The sequence below is a fragment of the Dama dama genome, chromosome 15 (genome assembly GCF_033118175.1).
Source record: "Dama dama isolate Ldn47 chromosome 15, ASM3311817v1, whole genome shotgun sequence".
Classification (NCBI taxonomy): domain Eukaryota; kingdom Metazoa; phylum Chordata; class Mammalia; order Artiodactyla; family Cervidae; genus Dama; species Dama dama.
The window spans coordinates 80,590,779-80,607,077 of record NC_083695.1 but is presented as its reverse complement, the minus strand read 5'-3'; the positions used below and the strand labels follow the sequence as shown (position 1 = coordinate 80,607,077).

Genomic DNA, 16,299 nt, shown 5'->3' with positions numbered 1-16,299 from the left:
GGAGCCAGGTGGTGACCTGGCCTCTGCCGGTCCTCTTCATGCGGATGTGTCTCAGCTTGTCGGACAGCACTCCTGTCTGGGGCTGGGAGGCCCCAGACAATGATGGCAAGAGCCTCCTCGTATTTGATGTGGCTTCCTTGGTGGCTCAAATGGTAAAGAAGCTGCCTGCAACAAGGGAGACCCAGGTTCGATCCCTGGGTCGGGAAGATCCCCTGGAGAAGCAGATGGGAACCCACTCTAGTATTCTTGCCTGGAAAATCCCATAGACAGAGGAGCCTGGCAGGCTACAGTCCATGGGGTCACAAAGAGTCAGAAATGACTGAAGTGACCTTAGCACACCAGCCCTATGGAAACTCACTCACACTTGTCTCCTTGAATCCTCAGGACGCGCTCTTGTTTTATGGAGAGGGTAAGTGAGGCATAGAAAGGCTGTCACACATCCATGGTTAAGGCTGTGGACTCCTAAAGCCTGGATTCAAACCCGCTTAGTTTCACTCTAGAGGCCATATAGATAGATCCATTAGCCAAACCACAGAAGACTTGGCTCTGGGAGCCTGGTTTGGGGGCAGCAACCTCAGGAGCATCACTCTACCCCTAGGGAAGCTGGGATCAGCTGCCCTTGCGGCCCCTGCTGAGTACTGTCCCACAGGGACTCGAGGCCAGGCTGACTGTTCTCCCACCATTGCCAGGGCCAGGACTGGGGAAGCTCTCTGTCATAGGTCCCCCAAAGAAGCTCATTTTCCAAGGCAAAGATTTCTAGATTTCCCCATACCCTACCTGCCTGGCCCTCTTCTGGGTAGGGCAGCAAATCCCCAACAGCCCACGGGTTCCCCATGTGGAACGCCCAGCGCGAGGACCTCTGACAACCAGGAGTGGGAATGCACTCCAGCTTTTGCCATGTCTGTTCTCAACTCATGAAGGTTCCCTCGGCCCTCTGTAGGGACTTTGTGATTCAGACAGACATTGGAGACCCATGTGGATGGATGCTTACCCGCTGATGAGCTGTGTGTACTAATATTCACACCACAATCTACTTCTTTTTTAATTAATTTTTTGTTATTTTTGGCTGTGCTGGGCTTTCATTGCTGCAGGCAGGCTTTCTCTAGCTGTGGCGAGTGGAGGCTACTCTCTAGCTGCTGTGGCTTCTCTTATTGCAGAGCATGGGCTCATGTTGTGATGCATGGCTTAGTTGCTCTGCGGCATGTGGAATCTTCCTGGCCCCGGGATCAAACCACGTTCCCTGCATTGGCAGGTGGATTCTTAACCACTGGACCACCAGAGAAATCTTGCCTGTCTTTTTCTCCCCGGCTATTGCTTATGATCTTACCCTCATAGTCTGGTGCCCATCTTACAGATGGAATAATGGAGGGGTAGAGAACAATTTCAGGCTCTGTGCATCTCCATAATTGCATATGTTTTTTTAAATCCTACTCAAATTATGCTCATTCACCCTCATGTCATATAAGAATTTCAGGGTTGTCTTGACCTCTGAGCATCCTTCCTAGGTCCCAAATGTTCCTCACACCCTCCAGGCTCCCACAGAGATTTGACCTTGTCTATCAGGAACCATGGGCTTCCCTGATAGCTTAGTTGGTAAAGAATCCGCCTGCAATGCAGGAGACCTGGGATTGATCCCTGAGTTGGGACGATCCTCTGGAGAAGGGGAAGGCTACCCACTCCAGTATTCTGGCTTGGAGATCCTGTGGACTGTATCATCCATGGGTCACAAAGAGTCAGACACGACTGAGTGACTTTCAGTCACTACCAGGAGCTGTGAGCATTCATTGTCCAGTTAAGTGTTTATCTAGACTGACTCCCAACCATCTGCTTGCGCCTCTCAGCTAGTCTGCGGGAGCCATCCAATATCTGCTGAGCCAATGATTGAACTCATTATGGGAGACGTTTGGGGGTTAGAAGCCTAATGCTCTTCCTCTGCATGCCCCTGATGAGCTCTGGTCTTTGTAGAAAGTATATTCTATGTAGAAGCCATCATAGCTACCATGACAGCCTGATGCCATCTGGACCTGCAAGTGTATTACACTGTGTGTACTGTGTGTGTGGTGGGCATCAGAGCCTTATTTTCCGGGGGAGAATGCTGAGGTTTGGTGAGGTTACATGACATGCCCACAGCCCTTCGGCTGATGCAAACCAAACACTGTGGACAGGGTGGCTGACGGGGGTCGCTGTAATCTCTCTTTTCCCTCCCAACTTGCTTGATGTTCAAGCTGGGCATTTTTTTCTCCTGATTCCCCTCCTTCCACCCAAAGGGATGATTCCAAGTTGTTCCCAGTGTATCGTATCTGAAAATATTTGTTTTATTTGTTCATGCCACAGATTCCAGAACGTAAACAGCTCTCTGTCCCGAAGATCGAGTCTCCAGAGGGTTACTATGAAGAGGCTGAGCCATATGACACATCCCTCAATGGTACATCCTGGGGACAGGGCTGGGAGGGGGCTGACCACTTCCTGGCGCCAGCTCCCCTCCTGGTGACCAGCACGCTCAGCCTGGCTGGAAACACAGTGGGGCCTGGGATGCTCCTACCAGAGAGTGTAGCTCAAGTCAAGAGCTGGCCACAGAGCATTTGAGCAGTGATCTGATGGGGAGCTGAGACCTACAGCAGACCCAGTCCGCCTGCAGGGTGGGGCTTAGGTTGGTCCCCAGTGAGCTGGTTTACTGTGTCTGATGCTTTTTGTGGTCCTGCCTGGATGTTGCGGATTCAGCAACATGTGACAGAGCAGAGGTGCATTGGCCGAGTGGCACAAGTTCCCGGAAGCCATGGAAATGTGGTCAGGCTGAGGCAGAGCCCACTTTCAAGGTTCTTTCACCGGACTGATAGTCCCTGGGCTCCCACTGTGAACCCAGCATGCTTCTAGGAGTGGGAACTCAGCACAACTCAGCAGTCACAGCACTTAGATTCGGGGAGAGAAGACAGGCAACATATAGACGTAGGATATGTCAGGTGGTGATAACTTGTCAGGACTGAAAGTGGCAAGGGCTGAGTTGAAGCAGGAGAGGGATGTTATTCCAACTTAGGGAGGGCCTCTCTGAGCAGAGTGGCAAGTGGGTGGGGTTGGTACCTGCAGGAAGAACAGTGTACAGCACATGCAAAGGCCCTGAGGTGGGAGGGCCCTTAGCATGTTTGGAGGCCAGCGTGGCAAGAGCAGGTAGGGTTGGGTGAGATGGATAGGGGATGCAGACACAGAAGGCAGCTGTAGACCCTGGTAAAGACCTTAGCTTTTCTCTGAATAGACTTTTCTCTAGCCTTTAGAGGGTTACTTTGTGGTAGACCTAATATAAATATTAAAAAGACCGTCTTTGCTCTGGGGGCAGGGCTCACGCTGGAGTGCTCTGGTCCTCAGCCAGTGATTCTCAGCCTGATGAGGCTGGATCAGAAATGCTCTTGTTGTGGGGGTTCTATAATACAGGAACACCTTGAAGGTGCTGGGAGAGATGGTTGTGACCCTGCTCTCTGGGGTAGCTAGATTCTGGTCCCCTCACTCTCTCCCTTTATTACCTCCTTCTCTTTCCTTTTTTTGTAAGTGAAAGGTCTTTGAAAGCATAAGGCAATTTGCAGATATGGGAAGTCAATGTCCCTGGTGGGGGGAATGAACTTGGCCTAAGGGGGGGGGCCTTGTTGGTGTCGGGGATGAGATGGGACCAGTCCCCTGGAGCACATGGGATCTTTGTCTCCTTTTTTCATGCCTCACCTACTGTCTGCAGTCCCAGGAACTGTGTGGGAGGTGAGGGCCTCTCTGGACGCAAGGAATTTTATTCTAAGAGGCTGGCTTTGTGGGCAGACGTCACTTAGCTTGTGAGGTGTTGCCAAGTCACCTCTGGACTGTGATTTCAGGCTGGAGCTGTGGGCGCGGCAGGGCTGTCTGGGTGTGTCTGGAAGGTGAGGGCCCTGACTCACCCCGGTGAGCACCTCCATGCCTCTGAAGCTGGTCTCTCTGGGGTGTGGCCCCTGCCAGCCGGGGCCTGCCTCCCAGACACTCCCGGGGGCCTGTCTGTGGAGCAGACACTTCATCTCGACACAAACAAGTGGTCAGAAGGATCTCGGTGTTTGTTTCTCAACTGGAAATTCGTATTGGTTTTATCCGGGACTAGGAGGAGAGGCGGGTCATTTCAAGGTCAGCAAGTAGGGGCGGTGGGAAGATGCCCAATTGCCTTTTCTCTCCTGCCAGCACAAGGACTGAGGATGACCTGGGGGACCTTCCCCTGCATTAAAAGCTGGGCTGTCCTCGGTTCCAGCCTATTGTCCACCACACCTGTTTGACCCGTGGGACACCTGATCACAACAAGACAAGCGACCGCTGGACTCCAGCCCCTTGCTCTAGTTCTTTGGCATCAGCAATTTTGCTGACTTCCTGCAGAAGACCAGGGGGCGGCTTCTTGGCCTGCTTTGTCAGCACTGTGCCCTCGCGGCTCCCCTGGGTCAGGTGCCCCTCTCTGAACCCAGGTTTAGTAAGTGCCCTGCCATGAGCATAGCTACTGCACGGACAGTGCCTCCTGCTGGGGTAATGGCAGCTGCTGTAACGAACAGCACCCCGCTGGCAGTTTATAGTAGCCCAGTGCAAATCTGATTCTTATTCTTGGACAGTTCGGCGTGGGCATTACTGGTCAGCAGGCTCCTTCCAGCATCGGCTTGGCCACCCTCTGAGGCCACAGAAGCCTCTGCAAAGAGGGTAGGGGACCTCTGTGTGCTTCTTAAGGCACCAGCCAGAAGGACACCCAGGGCTTCTCTCCACATTCCGTTGGTGACAGGCAATCACGTCTCTGGATGGGAAGGAGCTAGGAAACGATGTCCTTGGCCAGGCTGGGGCCTCGCCCGACAAGCCCACACCTCTGACGGGAACGCGCTCGCTTCTGATGGACGCGCAGCCACGTTGCCACATCTCTTTGTGTCTCTGCCTCTGGACCTGCCCCTCTCTTCATCTTCGCTCTCTTCCTCTTGTCTCTTGCTGTGCTTCCGGAAATGCCGCAGGCCATCCCGGCAGATACCCCCCCTGTGGAGTCCCCAGATGGGTGCAGGTGCCTGAAGGAGTCGTTTACGCCACCATTACCTTGGGTACTGCTCGCCCCAGAGCGGGAATGCCGCTGACCCCCGTGCCTGCTGCTCGCGGAGGCGGGTGCATGCCCGAGGGTGCCCGCCGCCCTCTTCCCGTCCTCGTGCGCGGGTCCTGCATGAAGATGCCCTGTGTCACCCCTCCGCAGACCCCTGCTTGTGGCATCTGCAAGGATGGCTCGAGGACGCAGAGCGTGGCAGGGCCGTGTCGCCCTCTGTTCCCGAGGACACGCCACAGGACGCAGTGGCTGCGGTACCCAGCAGGGGCAGCCAAAAGGGGGCTGAAATTATCTGAGCGTCCTGCCTTTCCCTCCTGCTTACCCTGCGACCTCTGGCAGCCAAGTGTCTGTTTAACAATATCCTTCATTTATGCTTGTGCCATGATCGCTCTTAGGGATAAATAAAATGGTCAATACATTTGCCCTAAAATTTCCTCCGAGCCGTTCCAGGTATCATCCCATTCCCCCCTGGAGGCCAATGGGCACACATTAGAATTCTCCATGGAACAGGTGGGGCAACCCCAGGAGCACAAAACAGCCGGGGGCGGAGAGGAGGGTGGGGTCTGGCCAGCTTCTTCACACTATATACTCTGTAGCCTCACCCACCGACCCACTGAGAGAGATACCCCAACGGCTGCATCTTTCTTCTTTCATTTATTGTGCAGCTAATGCAGTGCTGACAAGGGGGATTTCTTTTTTATAGAATCACCCCACCATTAGATCATTGAATTCTCCGTGTGGCCTTTCAGTACTGTTGTCTTTGCCTAGATGATTGTAACTGCGCTTTCTCACTTGCCATCTTAAGGAGTTTTCTCAAGTTGCAGCTTAGCTTGCAAGAGCTTGCACTGATTACGGTTGCATGGTACGCTGGATGAAATCATGCTTTCTCCAGCCTCCTTCTGCTGACTGTTCAGAAGTACTTGCATGAATATCTTAATGCATGCAACCTCCCCCTGCCCGCCTTCCTTCCTTTTTAAAAAACTAGTTTCCTCGGATAAACTCCCAAGACTGGGATTATTGGGTCAGAGGGGATGGATGTTTTTATGGCTCTCGAAAAAACAGGCTGATGGGTTGTTTCCTGAGAGGCTGGTGTTAATTTATGTCGCCACCAGCCACACATGAGGTCAGGGTTCCCTACCGGGCAGCACCACTATTTTCAGTCTGCTTATTTAATAGGTGTAAAATTGTGAATTCTGTGACTTTTTTATTGTCAGGAAGGGGAGTAGTATCACACTGCTTGTAAAGAAAACTGATATTAAAGTAGTCAAAGTGTTATTTTTAGAAATATTAAAGCAAAATAAAGCACATTTTTATTGGCATTGTAGCTAGAATAACTGTGGCCATGGCCTCATTCCATTTTCCTATATTTCTAGTTCAGAGGTGGTTCTGTTTTCTTAGTATGCAGGAATCTAGCTATACAGGGTGTACCAGAGGCTTCTGGAGAAGGGAAGATGGGGGACCCATGGGCTGTCTCTTTCCTGGCGGGTAATGTGGAGATGAAAGAGAGTTTCCATTCACTCTGACTTGAGGGGATAGAACATGTCTATGGAAGTCATAGGGAAGTAGATGTGACTTTCTGTTAGAGCTGCTCAGTAATGGAAGCAATTGTCCAGCAACCAGGGGGTAGTGAGCTCCCCGTCCATGGGGGAATTCAAGCAGAGGCTGGAGCAGGGTTATGATAAGCAGGATTATGATAAGCAGGATTCCTGAGCTGAGCCAGGGGTTGCTGGACCTGAATCCTGAGGTTCTCTTCTCCATGTCTTGCATTTTGAGGTTTGATATTTTTATCTGCGCCTAGTTTCTGTTGGCCTTTAAGAGGGCAGTGAGGTCCAGAGAACAGAGCACCTCTGGCAAGGTGGTGGGGGCAGAAACTGAGGCACGTGGAGTAGTGGGTACAGGATTGGGTGAGATGTGGTGAACTGAGGGATTCTTTTAAAGAGAATAAAACCGTAAGGGTGGCTCATTGCCAGGAAGGAAGGGTATCAGGTGGAGATGAGCAGGAGGAGCTGGGTTCATGCTGGGAGGCATTCTCTGGGGAGAGAGAACAGTCTATGGAGGATAAGAGTGGATTCTCCAGGAGGGCTGTGACTGTGACCTTAGGAGGGGGAGAGTGACCAGGAGGGCCCACTCCTGCTGTGGGTTACTGCACTTTTGCCTCCAAGAGTCATAGCTTCTCACTGCTCCCAGGACAGGAGAGGGACAGAGCAGGCCTGGTGGGAGAGTTGGGGGGCGACCGCTGGAGGCTTGCCCACCTCCGGGCTCAGATGGCGACCCCCTCTTCCCAGGGCCTTAAATGATAGAGCATCACCCATGCACACACACCAGAAGAACCAAGAAAGAGTTCACCCGCCCCGTCATCCTTCAGTTGAGGAAGTGGAGGCCCCGAGGCCAGCACTGGTCTTCTCAAGAGCCCACGTCCGAGGACAGTGTCTGGTCAGAGGTTTCCGTGGGGTCTGAGATGACAGAATTTGTGGAGGAAAGGGGAGACACCTGGTTTCACACTATCTGTGTCTGTGACCAGGGGCAGCATCCAAGACACTCCGCTCAGCAGTTCCGGGGCCGGAAAGTCTGCCTGGGCCTGCAGTCGGTGGCGGCGGGCTGGTTCCAGGGCACAGGGCGGGGTGGGGAGGCTGGTCTGGGGCCTACGGGCTGTTCCTGCCCGCTGCCCGCCCTCCCAAAGAAGCAAACCTGTTTAGGAGCATCCCTTGCCCGGCAGGGCCCTGACAGCGAGGTCTTCCTTTGCAGAGGACGGAGAGGCCGTGAGCAGCTCCTACGAGTCCTACGACGAGGAGGAGAGCAGCAAGGGCAAATCAGCCCCCTACCAGTGGCCCTCGCCCGAGGCCAGCATCGAGCTGATGCGCGATGCCCGCATCTGTGCCTTCCTGTGGCGCAAGAAGTGGCTGGGCCAGTGGGCCAAGCAGCTGTGCGTCATCAAGGACACCAGGCTCCTGGTGAGTGCCCTCCTCTCCCCTCCCCTCTCCTCTCCTGGGAGCAGGATGAAGGTGGTCCCGGATGCCAGGCACTCAGAGCCTATTACATCAGGAAGTAATACTTCTACTTCTCCCCAACCTGAAACTGTATGCAGAACCTTATGAGCATGGATGAACATGCTTTTTTCTTAACTAGAAAGGTCTAGTAGTTGTCAGCAGACTTTTAAAGGGGTCTGTGATAACCTACCCCCTCCTCCCCCAATACTATTCCCTAGATATTTTACCAGGGATCTTTTGGTCCCCTGGTCTGTGGGCTCCTCCTTCCTCACATCTCAGCCTCTGGAGGTTTGGGGCAGAGCCTGCTGCCCAGTTAGGGCTCCCCCACCCAGCACCGAACCCCCAGTGTGCAGCATGAGAACTATAGGCATCTCTGCTCAGAAGCTGGAATATTCTGAATAACTGATCATAAGACCCCTAAGGGCATCAGAAGATGGTATTCTGACCACAGCCCTGTTTCTTGTTATTTTAAATTAAAACTTGGTTTTATGCCCCAATTTGAGGTTCCATGGAGTTATTACAAACACCCCCTTTTTACTAGTTAAAACCTGCCCTGCTGTGTGCAGATGTTTTCAGGTAGTCCTGTTAAGCAGCTTCATAAGAACCCCCATTTTACAAGTGAGAAACGGAGGGTAGTACATTTTCCCTGTTAGGGAAGAGAGTTGCTTCCTTTCTTTGCTCACACATCATCTAAGTGAATGATAAACTTGGCCTTCATCCCCCTTGGACCCCTTACTGGGAAAGCTGAGCCAGAAAGAGAAGCAGAGAGGCAGAGAGCTGGGGAAAGTGCCTTCCACCCTGGGGAGGTGGGGATTGCCCACAGAGGACTCCTAAAATAGCAGCCAGCCCAGATCTGCAGGGAGATTAGAGCTGCTTGGGTAAGCAGGGCCCTGGAGTGTCTCTGGCGAGTTGGAGGGGGAGGCTTGAGGGAGACACAGATGAGCTGCCTGGTGGTTCTGATGCTGACAACACACTCTGCTGATGTTTGAGGTCACGGTTCTGCACTTGCACAAAGGGCTCCGGCCTTCTGGTCAGGTTCTCAGCGGGCCCTGCCCCACCCAGCAGCGCCCCCTCCTCTGCAGAACCCAGCTGACAGTGTCGCACCTCTCCTCTCTTGCAGTGTTACAAATCCTCCAAGGACCACAGTCCTCAGCTGGACGTCAGCTTGCTGGGCAGCAGCGTGGTGCACAAGGAGAAGCAAGTGCGGAAGAAGGAGCACAAGCTGAAGATCACGCCGCTGAACGCCGACGTGATCGTGCTGGGCCTGCAGAGCAGGGACCAGGCGGAGCAGTGGCTCAGGGTGAGGGAGGCGCCGGGCCGCCGGGAAGCGGACCCACTCCCCTCTGCGGCCCCCAGGGGTTCCTGCAGCCCCGGCTCCCCCGATTTTTCAAAGGGATGACTGCGGTCAGGGTAGAGAGTCCACCATCCTTCAAGTCTGCAGGGCTTCCCCTGTCCTAAAGGGAGTGATCCGTCTTGGGGAGATGGATCATAGGGCTCAGTGGCCAGGTCCGCGGCTTTGGCAGCCACCTGGACTTGGGCTCCAGCTGAAATCCACTTGTCTTCTGGCCTCCAGGGAGGCATTGCTGGCCCGTGAAAAGGCTCCTCCCAAAGCGGGCAGTGTAGACAGTGACAGGCAAGTCTGGGAACTGGGGTTGGACCAAGGCATCACGCAGGCCCTCCACAGTGAGCGCCACGGCCCCCAGGAGCCAGAGGACCATCTGGCAAATGTTGCTTTTACCTCCACAAGGAGCAGCCACCCCCGCCCAGGATGGGACGGGAGGGGGCTTGTGGAGCTGAGGGCGGCTACTCTGGGCCTGCTTGGATTCTGCTGCAAACCCCACCCACCAGTCCCCGGTGCCCCACCAGAATGCATGGGGCCTGCTGGACCTAGGGCCAGGGAACCCCCTTCACCCAGCTGGGACCCGAAGCCATAGGTGGGCTGGGTGCCGGGGTGGAGGCCGGGTGCTCTGCTCCTTGGAAATTCTGCAACCTCTCTCTCTCACCCCCACCCGCCTGGGGTGGCTGACCTAGGGGGCGCACCCGCCCTCCCTCGACCTAGGGGGGGCTCCAGCTGTGGTCTGGCTGTGAGTGCAGCTCTAAAGGCCCTTCCTCTTCCTTCAGGTCATTCAGGAGGTGAGTGGCCTGCCTTCCGAAGGAGCTTGTGAGGGAAACCAGTTCACCCCAGATGCCCAGCGCCTGAGCTGTCCGAAGGTAAGCCTCTGCCCGGTGTGGTTCAGTTGCTAAGTTAATCTCCGACTGTTGTGACCCCATGGACTGTAGCCTACCAGGCTTCTCTGTGGGATTTCCCAGTCAAGAATACTGGAATGGGTTGCAGTTTCCTTCCCCAGGACATCTTCCCAACCCAGGGATCAAACCTGTCTCCTGCGTTGCAGGCAGATTCTCTACTGACTTGGCTACTGGGAAAGCCCAAAGCCTCTGCCCCTGCCCAGGATGGGGCGAGAGGGTTCAGTTCCATCGGGGCCCAGAAGAGAGTTTGATTCTGGTTTTTTGTTTTTTTTCCTGCATAAAATTACAGATGGAAAATTGGGAGCTTTGCTTTTGTACTTCAGCCGGATTGATAAGAAACATACCATGCTTGGCTGAGGGCAGTAGCTTCAGCTTGGCAGGGAAACTGATGAGGATGATAGAGACTTTATAACATTATCTTGCTTGGGGGAAAATTTATTGGGACGGAAGTCACTTGCCTCCCTTCTTGGGCAGGGAGATTTATTTTTCTAGGCTCTTCCTTCCCACTTACTCCCTGGTAGATCTTCAGGGGCTGGGAAACCATGTAGGTGTGGACTCCAACCAAAGAGTCCTGCTGCTCATTTGCTTGGAACTGTGGGGCCCCTGCTTTGGTGCCAAAGTCAGTAAAGTTGGGCTGGGTGCTGGCCCGGGGTGGGGGGGTGCTGTCACCAAGGGGTCACACTCCATGTCCCCAGGTATCTGCAGGTGGGTACCTGAAGCCTGGTGTGCACAGAGCTGAGGGTCCCTGTTTCTCATCTTGGGGTCTCCACCTGTGGCAAGCAGGTGGGCATGGGCCACCCCCAGGCAGGAGAACCCACAGCCTTCTAGAGTAACAGAAGAGGGCCTGATGTTTTCCTTGTCCTATTCATTTTTTGGTCACTGATAAGAAAAGTCCGAGCATACCTGGGGATTTCTTCATGTTGGGATGAGAACTAAGAGTTCTCCCTACAGACCTGGAGTGCAGATGCCCTGGCCAGGTCCCGCAGTCCTTGGCCTCTGGTGAAGGTGCTGTGGTTGGGAATCCCTGGGTTTGTCTTCCAGAAGTCTGGAGTCAGTGGTTCTAGGAGAAGCCTGATTGGAATATGCTGAGTGTCTGCTCTAGGGGACTGTCTGTAGTCTCACAACAGCCCTGGGAATGCAGACAGGGGCAGTCTCCCTATCTTAGACACATGCAGGATGGACTTCAGACAGGTCGCGCCTGATTAGAGAGTGTTCTAAGTGGGATTTGAATCATGGTCTGACCCTGTGCACACAAACCAGCCCTTCTCTAAAGCCTGACGTGTGGGTAGCACAGTCAGTTCTCAGAAGACATCCTCACACCCTCCTGCTGGGGGTGCGTCCCAGGGGCCTGACAGTCAGCTCCAGTTGCAGTGCTGACTCTCATGCACCCCTGAGGCTGGCTACCTGCTCTCCCCCTGTGACAGGGCCTGTCACATCAGTGGAGCAGTCACCCTGAGAACTTGTGAACGAGGATATGTGGGAGGCTTGAAGAAGGGGAAGATGCTCTGGGATGCGGCAGGGAAGCTCAGAAGGGAGGGCAAAGGCAGGTCCTCCAGGGAGCCCCAGGGAAGCCTGGCTATGTGCCACCAGTGACTGGGACTCCAAGGTCAGCCCTGGCCTACACCCAAGAGTCATCTATTATTTCCCTTCCATTGTGGTCTCCAAGGTAACCATTTCCAGACAGGATCACCCACTTGTGTTTCTCTCTTCCACAGCCAGATATAACGGAGAAGTACCTATCAGCCTCGGAGTGTGGAAGCCCCATAGATGGTCACCCTGAAGTCCCAGAGACCAAAGACGGTACAAACACTTTGGCTCTCGGCCTAGGGTGGGGAGAAGGGTGGTATCCCAGTCTGTGAGGCTTGGCCATCTGGCTCAAGCCTATGGGGTTTTAACAGCCAATTGCAGCATGCCTCCAATTTCTAAACTGCTAAATATACAGCTGATAGATACTGGAAAAAGAGAGTGGCCCAAACTGACGCGAGTGTCATGAATTGCTGGGGCAGAATATTCTTTCATATCTTGTTTGCTAACCCTGGTTCAGATCTCTCTGAGCCAGTTCAGTATGTAAAGATTCTTCAGCACTGACATATTCTATAAGAGAGGTTGGTGGGCTCCTCTTGAGGGTGTGATTCTAGAGATACCCGACTTTGACCTGTGGACTCTGGCCTTGAGCACAGATATGTGCGTGTGGGTGTGCATCTGTGAAGAACAGATGTGTGTGTGTGTGTGTGTGCGCGCGCACATGCGTCCACAGTGAGGAACAGACAGCAAGGGAACAGTTCTGCTATTTTTTCTGTCTTTCATGAGACCACGTCGGTAGGCTGTGTGCAAGGCTGATGACTTTTCCTCTCATCTTGATAGTCAAGAAGAAATGTTCTGCTGGTCTCAAACTGAGCAACCTGATGAACCTGGGCAGGAAGAAATCTACCTCGCTGGAGCCTCCGGACAGGTCCCTCGAGACATCCAGTAAGACTTGCAGCCGCCTCCAGGACCAGAGGGCCGGCTGTCCCCCCAGGGCTGCGGCTGGTCTCCGGGAAGGCAGCTCAGACAGCGACGGCAGGGCTGTGGGGTTTTGCTCTAACCCCTCCCTGGCGAGTGAGCCCACGGCTCACAGTTTCTGTTGATCTTCGCTGCAGAGAGCTCTTTATGACTCCCCAGGCTCTCTTGCTGCAGTGCTGGCTCTTGTATGGAAGTGAAGGGTAACTGATGGCTGTTCTCATAATGGTCTTTAAGACTGTGTTCATTGATCAATATGGATGGAGCATGGTAGGCGCAGTGTTAGGGAAGGGGGACCAAGGAGACAGAAGACACGGTCCCGAAAGCTTCCAGCTCAAGAGAGAGGATGGCTTTATATCCAGAAGCACACACTGTGAGGTCTTAGGAGCTCCAAGAACTCAGGGACAGAAAGAACCTCTCTTACTCTGTGGTCAGAGACGGCTTCCTGAACCTGAGCCTTGAAGGGCGGGCACAAGCTGAACGGGCTGGGCTGGCCCCGCGAGCAGGAGCGGAGACTGGGAGGGCCGCAGGAAGACCCTCTAGGGGCGACAGAAGCCTGTGCTACTGGTAGAGGGTGTGGGTGTGGGTGCTGGGAGACCCTCGAGGTCATCTGTACTGCTCTGACTCGACCTTAGGCAAACTGAGGCCAAGCGAGAGAGAGAGAGAGAAAGATAGGAGAGATAAGAGACTTGCCCAGAAAATACCCTGGCTTCCAGCCTGAGGCTCGTTGCTGTGCTTACCCCCGGGGCCAGAAGGCCACCACTGTCCATCCTTGGGCCTTTCCCTCCTCTTCACAGAACCCGTGTCCCAGCCCTGGGCTCTTTTCCTGAGTCCCAGTTCAGCTCCGTGCTTCGTGGTTGGCAGGGTGGGCTGGCGAGACAGGCAGGCAGCAGAAGATGGGTCTTCTCTTTGGAGCTGGCTGGTCCTCCAGCCAGGGCCTTGGGTACCAGCCCGGCCAGCCTTTGCAGCCTGAGAGGGCACGGCGTTGGGCCTGGGAGCCTGGTCCCAGTGAGTCACTTTGGGAGACGCAGCTGGGCTATTGCTGGACGTTACTCAGCAGGGAAGCACGCTTCTGTCCCCTGTGGCTGGGGAAGGGCCAGAGAGAACACAGACTCCTTCCCAGGGCTTGGCAACTCAGCTCCCTGCCTCTCTGGCCCAGAGAACTGTGATGGGCGAGCGAGGCGTCCGCCTGAATGAGCCAGTGTTCCGAGGTCTCAGGCTCACATTCTTCCACGTTGCTGCTGTGATGGGATGGTCACGTGACTCTGGGAAATTCATGACCCCCACTGAGAGTCCAGCACTGGGCCGGGTGCAGAGGTGGCCATGCACTTTGACTCTGGTGTGTGGGCCTGGGTCATCCCGGCTAAGGGTCAGAGCAGATGCTGCTCCCTTAAGATGGAGAAGGCATCCATGCTGCAAACCAGTGCCTCTGGGAAGATAAGCAGCACACACAGACATCAGCTCACTGCCTGCAGGTGGGAAAGGGTCCTGAAGGCTGGACTTTTACTAGTCTTTCCAGCCCCGGGGACAAGGCTGTGCTTTGGCACATGGTGTCAGCTCCATAAACATTCATGTAAGTTGGGGAGGAAGCTGAACCCAACACATGCAACCATCTAAAAGCAAGAAAGGCCTGAAGGATGGGTGTACCCCAGCGTTGGGAGGCCCTGGGTGCTGGCGGAGAAAGGAGGGCTCCCTAGTGGAGGAGCCACAGGGCACAGACGTGGATGCTTGAGATGGACATGGCAGGTTCATGCCCTTGACAGGCTCTGTGTCCAGTTGGGAAGCTGACATGGACGCAGAGTGTCACTGTTCCAGTTCTCAAGTGTTCTGAGACTAGCAGAGCTGGTGGCGGTGGCGAGGTGTGCAGAAACCGACAGGGCCAGGGCCAGCCGCCCCTGGGAGGATGAGGAGGACTTGGCCCAGGGGAGGAGGCCTCTGCAGGCTAAAACCGAGTGACCCAGGGATGGCAAGGTGTTGGGGCGCTTAGGAAGCTAAGGCTGTGGAGGTGAGGGGATGGATCATGGCTGGAAGGGACCTTCCTGCAGGTGGCCTGGGCCGGCAGAGCTGGGGGAGGGCTGCTGCAGGTCACGGGTTTAGAGCCGGGAGATGAGGCCGGGCCGGGGAGCCTCGGTTCAGCACACACCCCCCCACACCCACACCCCCCCCATACACACCCACCCACACCCACACCCAAACCCCCCCCCCCCCGACACACACCCACCCACACCCCCACACCCCCTGGCCTGGTCTAGCCCAAGACACAGTTCACTGCCCTCTGGACACGCCTTTTCCAAAAACCAGTAGGGCTGTGTGCTCCCCTCCTTCAAGGGGTCTAGCCCCTCACACAAAGGAAGCAGAAAGACTGAGGTTCACAGCCTCTACGAGGTTAAGAAGTTCTCTCGGGCAAAGCTTGGCAAGTCTTAGGGCTGAGACTTAAGAGGAGAGTGTCCGGAGGTCCAGAGGCAGGCAAGGGCAGTCCTGGGTGCCCTCGGCCACCGACACCCCCTCAGCCGTGTCCCTGCCCGCAGGCTACCTGAACGTGCTGGTCAACAGCCAGTGGAAGTCACGCTGGTGCTCCGTCAGGGACAGTCACCTGTACTTCTACCAGGACCGGAACCGGAGCAAGGCGGCCCAGCAGCCCCTCAGCCTGCTGGGCTGTGAGGTGGTGCCGGACCCGAGCCCGGACCACCTCTACTCCTTCCGCATTCTCCACAACGGCGAGGAGCTGGCCAAGCTCGAGGTACTGCTGGCCGGGGCTGTGGGGGGTGGGTAGGCAGACACGGCCAGGGCGGAGGTCACGGTCAGGACCACAGTCCTACCACGGGAGATTCAACTCAGCTGCACTTTATTTTTACTTGCTTTGCCTGAGATTGTTTGCGTTTTTTAAAAATTTCCATTCCCTTTCTGACCTCAGGGTGGTTGTGTTATAGGAACGGGACAATGAGCTATTTCCTGCACTTAGGGTAGAAGGAGTATTTATAACTCCCTAAGTTGCTGGAAAAACTTTCTGGAGACTCAAAGCGGGTTTGTGATTTCATTTGTGTATCACCAGATGGGACCCAGTACATAAAAATGCAGACGGTTAAGGTTTATCTTGGGGGAAGAATAAGGTTTGTGATACAATTGCATTCTTCTCACTCCCCACCCTCTGTTTGATGTTATGTTGCATTTACAAAAAAAGAGGTGACATAATGCCTTGCCATGAGCTGGGCAGGCCCAAGCCAGGGTGCTCTATACGCACTTAAGCACACACCCCAGTTCATTCCTGTTCACCTAGTCCTAGCTCCAGGGGTCTTCATCCTGAATTTGCTCCAATACTGCCCTCTTGTGGCTAAAAGGGGCAATTGCGTCCCAAGGACAAGCCTCTGTTCATTCCTGCATCCAGCCATCCTGTTGACAGATAACCTATTCAGTACCATGATATGGTGAACGAGACAGATGTGTTCCCTGGCATGGGACTTACCTTCAAGAACAAGAGTGAGATGTTATTCAGCATCCACT

The 16,299-nt window shown here is 54.6% G+C and overlaps 1 protein-coding gene across 1 annotated transcript in view; it reads left to right on the top strand.

Moving 5' to 3' along the window:
* Positions 1-16,299, top strand: part of AFAP1L2 (actin filament associated protein 1 like 2) — a 114,997-nt gene that overhangs the window by 87,775 nt on the left and 10,923 nt on the right. Inside the window, exons 5-11 of the mRNA XM_061162730.1 lie at positions 2,335-2,425; positions 7,811-8,016; positions 9,173-9,352; positions 10,174-10,263; positions 12,015-12,099; positions 12,664-12,768; positions 15,327-15,538. Coding sequence (XP_061018713.1) covers positions 2,335-2,425; positions 7,811-8,016; positions 9,173-9,352; positions 10,174-10,263; positions 12,015-12,099; positions 12,664-12,768; positions 15,327-15,538 — 969 coding nt within the window. The remainder of the gene's footprint in view (positions 1-2,334; positions 2,426-7,810; positions 8,017-9,172; positions 9,353-10,173; positions 10,264-12,014; positions 12,100-12,663; positions 12,769-15,326; positions 15,539-16,299) is intronic.